This window comes from Oncorhynchus mykiss, chromosome 2 (assembly GCF_057628025.1).
Source record: "Oncorhynchus mykiss isolate SJ-2025 chromosome 2, ASM5762802v1, whole genome shotgun sequence".
Taxonomy (NCBI): Eukaryota; Metazoa; Chordata; class Actinopteri; order Salmoniformes; family Salmonidae; genus Oncorhynchus; species Oncorhynchus mykiss.
The window spans coordinates 99,325,467-99,336,366 of NC_143023.1; the positions used below are offsets into that span (position 1 = coordinate 99,325,467).

The following is a 10,900-nucleotide window of genomic DNA, read 5'->3' on the forward strand; positions in this document are numbered from 1 at the left end:
CAAAAGGTCCCCCCCCCCCCTATGGGGACAGCAGGAGAAACCTTTTAAGGTTCTAGATAAGAGTGTAAGCCTAAATTTAATGTGTGTAACTTTATTTTTTCAAAACAACATTAAGGTCACCCCCAGCACCGCTGCCCCGTCCCCATCCCTGTCCCCGTCGTCCCCTGGAAGGGTCCACAACAGCAGAAGTTTGATAGAGGGCATGTCGAAGAGGAAGGGGGAAACACCGGTAGCCTGTGTCTCTGCTGAGGCCTACGGAACATCCGGAACCTCGGAAGGTAACACTAGAACTCAACAGACTGTAATGGATTCTAATGTTGTTTCCAATGGGGCCGTTCAGACATGACCCTTTACGATCTGTTTTTAGATTCCTAACAAGCTGTTTAGACTATAAGATGATCCTGTGCGTCTACACCTGGCTCAGTGAGTAAGAGTTAGAGCATGGTGCGGTCAACATCAGGGTGGGGTTCGATTTCCCACATTGGATCGATCGGCCACATATACAGGTAACTGCCAAAATAATGGAAACACTTGAGGGTTCTGGCGACTCTGTTATGGTGCGAGGTGTGTTTTCCTGCCATGGTTTATGTCCACTGAACCCCCTTAGAGAGCAAGGTAAACTCCAATAAATACACAGCCATTCTGAGTGATACACAGCCATTTCTATCCTGATGGGAGTGGTCTCTTCCAGGATGACAATGCCCCCCTATCCACAGGGAACGAGTGGTCACTGTATGGTTTGATGAGCATGAAAACGGTGTAAACCATATGCCCATGGCCATCTCAGTCATCAGATCTCAAAACAATTGAACACTTCTAGAGCGGTGCCTGAGACAGCATTTTACACCACCATCAAAAAAAAATAAACACCAAATTGAAAATTATTGTGGACGAATGGTGTCGCTACCCTCCAATAGAGATTCAGGCATTTATAGAATCTATGCCAAGAGGTGCATTAAAGCTGTTCTGGCGGCTCGTGGTGCCCCCAACGCCCTATCAAAACACTTTATGTTGGTGTTTCCTTTATTTTGGCAGGTACATGTTTGTCACTGTCAATGTTGACAGTTCTGTGAGTCACTTTGGATAAAAGCGTCTGGTAAATGACTATACTGTGGGCACTGGACAAGCAGCAGCACACAAGAAAACGGAGAGTAAGTCAAACTCAATCATCAGAGGACATGAGCGCACCAGCAAGCAGGCTCCAAAAGAACCAGCACAGGAACCAGCACAGGAATATCCAATCAGTTGCTGCTCTGGGATCAACTCATGTTCAGAAAGATCACTATAGACTCTAGTCCATCTGAATCAGTGGAGCGTTACAGATTTAAATTCTAAGGTCATTTTTTACTATTGAGCCTTCGTCGGCAGTGTTTACCGTGAATGCAGTCTCCGCTAACATCGCCTTTAAATTGAAATCACACTGTAGCGCTTAATTTCCGCGATACGGATTGAATAGAGACTTAAGCATTGGAGTTTAGATTTTTGGTGGAGATCTCCTTTTCAATAAATGTAGGAGTAGATAGATTTTTCAGTAGCCTGGGCTGGACAGGTATGAGTTTGGTATCATAGCCACTTGAAACAGTGATAAAATACAGGTATGTACTTCAGGCTGCTTTAGGAAAACATTAAGCACAACTCTATCATTGTTTAGAACACTGTGTTACAAATCATATTTTGCCGATGACCATGAATATGCTAAATGTTATTTAAAAATAAAAACAATTCTGGTTTTGCACATACAGTAAGTCATCGTGATAATTAAATTAAAATCAAATAGAAACTACCTCAACAAAGATGAGGTTTAGAATGCTGACTGAAAGAATGTTCATAATGTTCTTGAGGTTTAGAATGCTGACTGAAAGAATGTTCATAATGTTCTTGAGGTTTAGAATGCTGACTGAAAGAATGTTCAGAATGTTCTTGAGGTTTAGAATGCTGACTGAAAGAATGTTCAGAATGTTCTTGAGGTTTAGAATGCCGACTGAAAGAATGTTCAGAATGTTCTTGAGGTTTAGAATGCTGACTGAAAGAATGTTCAGAATGTTCTTGAGGTTTAGAATGCTGACTGAAAGAATGTGCATAATGTTCTTGAGGTTTAGAATGCTGACTGAAAGAATGTTCAGAATGTTCTTGAGGTTTAGAATGCTGACTGAAAGAATGTTCAGAATGTTCTTGAGGTTTAGAATGCCGACTGAAAGAATGTTCAGAATGTTCTTGAGGTTTAGAATGCTGACTGAAAGAATGTTCAGAATGTTCTTGAGGTTTAGAATGCTGACTGAAAGAATGTTCAGAATGTTCTTGAGGTTTAGAATGCTGACTGAAAGACTGATCAAGATGGATGTTTTTACCTTTAATGGAGAGAACATAATTGTGCCTTTTACTAATTTAAGCATGTATCACACGTCTGAACATAGACATAACCATTCAATAGTCACAGGAGGTTGGTGGCACTTTTATTGGGGAGGATGGACTTGTGGTAATGGCTGGAGCGGAATAGGTGGAATGGTATCAAATACATCAGACACATGGTTTCCATGGTTTCCAGGTGTTTAATGCCATTCCATTTGCTCCGTTCCAGCCATTATTATGAGCCGTCCTCCCCTCAGCAGCCTCCACTGGTCAAGGTCTTTGTCATATGTTGGCTTTATCCTTCATTTACATTTAAAGGTGCTGCAATAGTTACAGGCAGCTGTTCAATGGTCGTTGTATACCAAATGCTTTTTAAAGAATATCATGTTGATGGTCTGTAGAGACCGTAAAGCGCCATCTATGAATTTAGGTATTGATTTAATTTCTCAAGCCCCATCCCTCAGCTTTATGGCAAAAACAGTGGTGGGGCTGCCGTTCGGCTGGAAAAGTGAATCACAGATTGAGACTTTAAAACGGTATGAAGAGAAGGCTTTCCTGTCAACTTCCTGTAACGAAGGGGAATCCATACTGTAGGGAAGCTCAATGCGAACACTCTGGCTGTCAGCATTCTACAGCCTAATTGCCCTATTTGGTATTTGGTCACACACACTCTCTCTCTAGCACATTGTCAACCTGTCAGACATGGATGTTTGCAGAATGAAAACATGATGTTGTTTCCATTAGGCTTATGCTTTGAATGCTGAAATGCAATACAATCATTTATCATTTGTTAAGATCTCATTTTTAAAAAATGTTAATGTTTATTTTTTTTGCTTTTTAAGCGAAGAATGAATTTCGTCTTGAATGTGTTGGTGATGCATCGTTTTATTTTACATTTAGTTTCTACCGATAAAAACTGAAACTGTCATTTTTATTTGTTAATGTCCGCTTCTTGAACTTGGAAATAACGTTTTTCCAACGACAGTGCGTTTTTATATATATATATATATATATATATACACACAAATATACAGCTGTTCATATTGTGTTCGTTGTCTGTTTCCGTGGAGAAAATGCAAACGGAACAGACAGAGACAAAACGTAAACAAAAGCCTTTTTACTTCTTAATTCCTTCAAAACATACAACACAAACACACACAGCAATGGAAGGAATGTAGTACTGCACTGTGTGGAAAAGTATTGTACTTTATATAGATAGCGCTGTCCCATTTCAACTGAAATCATTACACTCACTGAATAAAGAAAAGTCCCCTTTCTTGTAAAGAAGTTGATCTTGAATCATTAGTTTCAAAACTAGTTATAACTTGAGTTCCAAATTATAAAATGTCTACATTTTTCCCCCTATGAAATAGTGCCAGTCTTTTTGTGCTGTCATGCCAACTTCTTGTCATGTTTGGCTTGAAAATTAAGCAATGAAGTTGGCAAGAGGACAAACAGATCTAGAATCAGGCTATAGAAGGAGACAACAGATCTGGGATCAGGCTATAGAAGGAGACAACAAATCTGGGACCAGGCTACAGAAGGAGACAACAAATCTGGGAGCAGACTAGCTTTGATTATCATTGCCCTTGAAATTCCAGAATCATCAACTGTGTCATTTTGGCATGAGAATTAGTCATAGAGTCACGACTAAAATAATAGTATAAAAATACTGAAAAGGTGAAACGGCAAGGAAGACATTTCACCTCAAAATTGTAAAGAGAAGCATTTTTTTTTATTTCAGTCTTCAAGGAAAATGGCCGCCCCTCCACCAGGCTTGGTGACAAACAGACTGTGTTTCTCTAGCTCGGCTCTGCGTGGGTCTGCCGTGTAGTACAACTCTCTGACGCTCTTTAGGAAAGACTCCACCTTGTCAGTGGGGACCATGGAGACAGCACAGCCCCCCCAGCCTGCTCCGGTCAGCCGGGATCCCACCGCACCAGACTGCCTGTAGCCAGAGGAAACATAATAAACATGGAGAAAGCACGGTTCTAGGAACCTAAATCCTTCAATTGCGATCTATCAATTAACAATGCAATCAAGCAAGGAAACTGCATCAACAGTTACACCATCCATTTGTCAAACACACTAGTTACAAGGTAGCCGGCGAAATCTAGTATTTTAATGGACAGGTTTGAAATTAGATTTTTTTTTAAAATCTCAAATGAGACTTAATCTCTCACGGACAGACAACGTAAATAAATATAGGCTATTTCACCGAAGGACGGCGAGATTTTATTTCTGAGTTAACGAGAGTAGAGCGAGAATAACCTGTAAATTGAAAGGTTTTAAAAACCCTTTTAATATAAAAATAAAAACTATAGTTAACATATAGAATGGAGTGGTTCTGGACTTACAGACATATCTCTACCAGCTGGTCCAGTTCTGGACAGCTGCACTCGTACAGGTCTCTGCAGCTGGCATGGCTCTGCTTCATCAGGTCTCCTAGACGCTGCACGGCGTTCGGGGCGGTGGGAGCTTCATCACACACGCTCTTGAACCGCAGGACCCGTGCCGCCTCGCCGTATACATGCCTGGCCCGCTGGTACAGCTTGAACTGGGCCACTGGGAGGAGAGGACAGGTATAGCAGGTCAAACCTGTTATTTACCTTTAATTATATGATAATGGAGGAGACAGGTCTCAAGGAGGGGCAGCGGGAAAGGCAGATGTGGAGAATTAACCTTTTTTGGAAATAACATATCCGAGCCTGGACACACAGTTTGGTTTGTATCAAAAAGGGGGAGGAGGACCTCCTCCCTGCTAGCCTACCAGTTATAATGTACTAGTTATACAGTAGTGACCTGCTAGCCTACCAGTTATAATGTACTAGTTACAGAGTAGTGACCTGCTAGCCTACCATTTATAATGTACTAGTTATACCGTAGTGACCTGCTAGCCTACCAGTTATAATGCACTAGTTATACCGTAGTGACCTGCTAGCCTACCAGTTATAATGTACTAGTTATACAGTAGTGACCTGCTAGCCTACTAGTTATAATGTACTAGTTATACAGTAGTGACCTGCTAGTCTACTAGTTATAATGTACTAGTTATACAGTAGTGACCTGCTAGCCTACTAGTTATAATGTACTAGTTATACAGTAGTGACCTGCTAGCCTACCAGTTATAATGACCTAGTTATACAGTAGTGACCTGCTAGCCTACCAGTTATAATGACCTAGTTATACAGTAGTGACCTGCTAGCCTACTAGTTATAATGTACTAGTTATACAGTAGTGACCTGCTAGCCTACTAGTTATAATGTACTAGTTATACAGTAATGACCTGCTAGCCTACCAGTTATAATGTACTAGTTATACAGGAGTGACCTGCTAGCCTACCATTTATAATGTACTAGTTACAGAGTAGTGACCTGCTAGCCAACCAGTTATAATGTACTAGTTACACAGTAGTGACCTGCTAGCCTACCAGTTATAATGACCTAGTTATACAGTAGTGACCTGCTAGCCTACCAGTTATAATGTACTAGTTATACAGTAGTGACCTGCTAGCCTACCAGTTATAATGTACTAGTTATACAGTAGTGACCTGCTAGCCTACCAGTTATAATGTACTAGTTATACAGTAGTGACCTGCTAGCCTACCAGTTATAATGTACTACTTATACAGTAGTGACCTGCTAGCCTACCAGTTATAATGTACTAGTTATACAGTAGTGACCTGCTAGCCTACCAGTTATAATGTACTAGTTACACAGTAGTGACCTGCTAGCCTACCAGTTATAATGTACTAGTTATACAGTAGTGACCTGCTAGCCTACCAGTTACAATGTACTAGTTATACAGTAGTGACCTGCTAGCCTACCAGTTATAATGTCCTAGTTATACAGTAGTGACCTGCTAGCCTACCAGTTATAATGTACTAGTTACACAGTAGTGACCTGCTAGCCTACTAGTTATAATGTACTAGTTATACAGTAGTGACCTGCAAGCCTACCAGTTACAATGTACTAGTTATACAGTAGTGACCTGCTAGCCTACTAGTTACAATGTACTAGTTATACAGTAGTGACCTGCTAGCCTACCAGTTATAATGTCCTAGTTATACAGTAGTGACCTGCTAGCCTACCAGTTATAATGTACTATTTACACAGTAGTGACCTGCTAGCCTACTAGTTATAATGTACTAGTTATACAGTAGTGACCTGCTAGCCTACCAGTTATAATGTACTAGTTATACAGTAGTGACCTGCTAGCCTACTAGTTATAATGTACTAGTTATACAGTAGTGACCTGCTAGCCTACCAGTTATAATGTACTAGTTATACAGTAGTGACCTGCTAGCCTACCAGTTATAATGTACTAGTTATACAGTAGTGACCTGCTAGCCTACCAGTTATAATGTACTAGTTATACAGTAGTGACCTGCTAGCCTACCAGTTATAATGTACTAGTTATACAGTAGTGACCTGCTAGCCTACCAGTTATAATGTACTAGTTACAGAGTAGTGACCTGCTAGCCTACCAGTTATAATGTACTAGTTATACAGTAGTGACCTGCTAGCCTACCAGTTATAATGTACTAGTTATACAGTAGTGACCTGCTAGCCTACCAGTTATAATGTACTAGTTATACAGTAGTGACCTGCTAGCCTACCAGTTATAATGTACTAGTTATACAGTAGTGACCTGCTAGCCTACCAGTTATAATGTACTAGTTATACAGTAGTGACCTGCTAGCCTACCAGTTATAATGTACTAGTTATACAGTAGTGACCTGCTAGCCTACCAGTTATAATGTACTAGTTACAGAGTAGTGACCTGCTAGCCTACCAGTTATAATGTACTAGTTATACAGTAGTGACCTGCTAGCCTACCAGTTATAATGTACTAGTTATACAGTAGTGACCTGCTAGCCTACCAGTTATAATGTACTAGTTATACAGTAGTGACCTGCTAGCCTACCAGTTATAATGTACTAGTTACACAGTAGTGACCTGCTAGCCTACCAGTTATAATGTACTAGTTACACAGTAGTGACCTGCTAGCCTACCAGTTATAATGTACTAGTTACACAGTAGTGACCTGCTAGCCTACCAGTTATAATGTACTAGTTACACAGTAGTGACCTGCTAGCCTACCAGTTATAATGTACTAGTTATACAGTAGTGACCTGCTAGCCTACCAGTTATAATGTACTAGTTATACAGTAGTGACCTGCTAGCCTACCAGTTATAATGTACTAGTTATACAGTAGTGACCTGCTAGCCTACCAGTTATAATGTACTAGTTATACAGTAGTGACCTGCTAGCCTACTAGTTATAATGTACTAGTTATACAGGAGTGACCTGCTAGCCTACTAGTTATAATGTACTAGTTATACAGTAGTGACCTGCTAGCCTACCAGTTATAATGTACTAGTTATACAGTAGTGATCAAGGGTTGGAACCGGTTCAAGGAAATGAACAGAAAACCGGAACATAATGACTTTTTTCAAGGAATGAAATGGAACAGGGAACGAAAGTGATCTATACCGTTCCGGAACAGAACTGTTATTTTAAATGAATGGGAACTGGTTAACCGGTTATTTTATGTTGCAGACATTTCCTTCTGGTCCCACAAAAAAACCTCACCAAAGCGCCTATGAAAGCCCTCACTCTGTCACTCAGGAACTTATAATTCCAGTGTCTGCATGTCAGATGAAAATCTTTACCTGTGTCTGTGCTTGTTTAGGCTACCTGCCCTTCCCCCCCTCTGAACAGGCTACTGTAGCCCCTCCCCCCTCTGAAAAACAGGCTACTGTAGCCCCTCCCCCCTCTGAAAAACAGGCTACTGTAGCCCCTCCCCCCTCTGAAGAACAGGCTACTGTAGCCCCTCCCCCCTCTGAAGAACAGGCTACTGTAGCCCCTCCCCCCTCTGAAGCACAGGCTCCTGTAGCCCCTCCCCCCTCTGAAGCACAGGCTCCTGTAGCCCCTCCCCCCTCTGAAGAACAGGCTCCTGTAGCCCCTCCCCCCTCAGCTGTCAGAGCAGCTTACCGATCACTGTACCTGTACACAGGCAATCTGTAAATAGCCCACCCAACTACCTCATCCCCATATTATTACTTACCCTCTTGTTCTTTTGCATCCCAGTATCTCTACTTGCACATCATCATCATCATCTGCACATCTATCACTCCAGTGTTAATTCTAAATTGTAATTATTTCGCCTCTAGGGCCTATTTATTGCCTTATTTATTGCCAACAACTAGCTTGTCGGCTCCGTCCGCACTGATTGGTGTAAACAACTAGCTTGTCGGCTCCGTCCGCACTGATTGGTGTAAACAACTAGCTTGTCGGCTCTGTCCGCACTGATTGGTGTAAACAACTAGCTTGCCGGCTCCGTCCGCACTGATTGGTGTAAACAACTAGCTTGTCGGCTCTGTCCTCACTGATTGGTGTAAACAACTAGCTTGTCGGCTCCGTCCGCACTGATTGGTGTAAACAACTAGCTTGTCGGCTCCGTCCTCACTGATTGGTGTAAACAACTAGCTTGCCGGCTCCGTCCGCACTGATTGGTGTAAACAACTAGTTTGTCGGCTCCGTCCGCACTGATTGGTGTAAACAACTAGCTTGCCGGCTCCGTCCGCACTGATTGGTGTAAACAACTAGCTTGCCGGCTCCGTCCGCACTGATTGGTGTAAACAACTAGTTTGTCGGCTCCGTCCGCACTGATTGGTGTAAACAACTAGCTTGCCGGCTCCGTCCGCACTGATTGGTGTAAACAACTAGCTTGTCGGCTCTGTCCGCACTGATTGGTGTAAACAACTAGCTTGCCGGCTCCGTCCGCACTGATTGGTGTAAACAACTAGCTTGCCGGCTCCGTCCGCACTGATTGGTGTAAACAACTAGCTTGCCGGCTCCGTCCGCACTGATTGGTGTAAACAACTAGTTTGTCGGCTCCGTCCGCACTGATTGGTGTAAACAACTAGCTTGCCGGCTCCGTCCGCACTGATTGGTGTAAACAACTAGCTTGCCGGCTCCGTCCGCACTGATTGGTGTAAACAACTAGCTTGCCGGCTCCGTCCGCACTGATTGGTGTAAACAACTAGCTTGCCGGCTCCGTCCGCACTGATTGGTGTAAACAACTAGTTTGTCGGCTCCGTCCGCACTGATTGGTGTAAACAACTAGCTTGCCGGCTCCGTCCGCACTGATTGGTGTAAACAACTAGCTTGTCGGCTCTGTCCGCACTGATTGGTGTAAACAACTAGCTTGCCGGCTCCGTCCGCACTGATTGGTGTCAACAACTAGCTTGCCGGCTCCGTCCGCACTGATTGGTGTAAACAACTAGCTTGCCGGCTCCGTCCGCACTGATTGGTGAAGTCATTTAATGAGCTAAATGTGTAAACAACTGTTGATTTCACAGGTTATAAAAAAGGGGAACGATATAAACAGCTACTTGTTTTTATGGTTCAAACCGGTTCAGAACTTTATATTGTTGGTCAGAACAGTAGAACGGAACAAAACTAAATTGTGGTCCTGTTCAGAATGAAACGATTGGAAAATAACTGGTAGTAATACCAGTGTCTTACCGTGCTGTGTGTTGGGGCTAAGGAGGTCTGTACAGAGCTGTTCTGTGGTGATTCCCAGGGCCTTGCAGACCTCCTCTCTGCTGTAGGGCTCAGGGTGCAGCACCTCAGCCACCAGCCGCAGCATCTCCTCCAGAGAGGCCTCCAGCTCTGTCTGCACCTGGGACAGTTTCAGCAGCCGGCCCCACTCCAGCCCCCGAGCCTTCGCCAACATCTGAGGGGGACCATAGAGTTATTTAAAGCACACAGGAGACAGCTTCAGCAGCCGGCCTCACTCCAGCCCCCGAGCCTTCGCCAACATCTGAGGGGGACCATAGAGTTATTTACAGCACACAGGAGACAGCTTCAGCAGCCGGCCTCACTCCAGGTCCCCTCGCTCTGGACAGAATCTGATTGAGTTAAGAACACAGTTCAATTCATTCTGGGGTGGCAGGTAGCCTAGTGGTTAGAGTGGCGGGGTGGCAGGTAGCCTAGTGGTTAGAGTGGAGGGGTGGCAGGTAGCCTAGTGGTTAGAGTGGAGGGGTGGCAGGTAGCCTAGTGGTTAGAGTGGAGGGGCAGCAGGTAGCCTAGTGGTTAGAGTGGAGGGGTGGCAGGTAGTCTAGTGGTTAGAGTGGAGGGGCGACAGGTAGCCTAGTAGCTAGAGTGGAGTGGAGGGGTGGCAGGGTAGCCTAGTGGTTAGAGTGGAGGGGTGGCAGGTAGTCTAGTGGTTAGAGTGGAGGGGTGGCAGGTAGTCTAGTGGTTAGAGTGGAGGGGTGGCAGGTAGCCTAGTGGTTAGAGTGGAGGACTAGTAACCGAAAGGTTGTGGATCAAATCTCCGAGCTGACAAGGTAAAAATCTGTCGTTCTGCCCCTGAACAGGCAGCTAACTCACTGTTCCTAGGCCGTCATTGAAAATAAGAATTTGTTCTTAACTGACTTGCCTGGTTAAATAAAGGAAAAAAAATAACAAATCACAGTGGTTTGAGGTAAATGCGCATTCGGCCAGGTCGCAGTTGCAAATGAGAACTTGTTCTCAACTAGCC

At 43.6% G+C, this 10,900-nt stretch overlaps 2 protein-coding genes across 10 annotated transcripts in view; one reads left to right on the plus strand and one right to left on the minus strand.

The window, feature by feature from the left end:
- Positions 1-3,633, plus strand: part of atp8b4 (ATPase phospholipid transporting 8B4) — a 73,103-nt gene extending 69,470 nt beyond the window's left edge. For 5 of the 8 annotated variants that reach the window (XR_016490178.1, XM_036960619.2, XM_036960636.2 and 2 more), the window contains one exon: positions 116-1,737. Coding sequence is in view for 7 of the 8 variants with exons in the window: in XM_036960619.2 (XP_036816514.2) it covers positions 116-346 (231 nt within the window). In the remaining variant the exon portion in view is untranslated. Of the gene's footprint in view, positions 1-115 lie in introns of all 8 variants that reach the window. The other 3 variants (XM_090213854.1, XM_036960628.2, XM_090213832.1) reach the window with 1 other exon arrangement.
- Positions 3,452-10,900, minus strand: part of galk2 (galactokinase 2) — an 11,943-nt gene continuing 4,494 nt past the window's right edge. The window contains exons 8-10 of one of the 2 annotated variants that reach the window (XR_016490193.1): positions 9,883-10,180; positions 4,707-4,914; positions 3,452-4,297 (exon numbers count right to left, since the gene is read on the minus strand). Coding sequence is in view for 1 of the 2 variants with exons in the window: in XM_036960677.2 (XP_036816572.1) it covers positions 4,090-4,297; positions 4,707-4,914; positions 9,883-10,093 (627 nt within the window). In the remaining variant the exon portion in view is untranslated. The remainder of the gene's footprint in view (positions 4,298-4,706; positions 4,915-9,882; positions 10,181-10,900) is intronic. The other variant, XM_036960677.2, reaches the window with a different exon arrangement.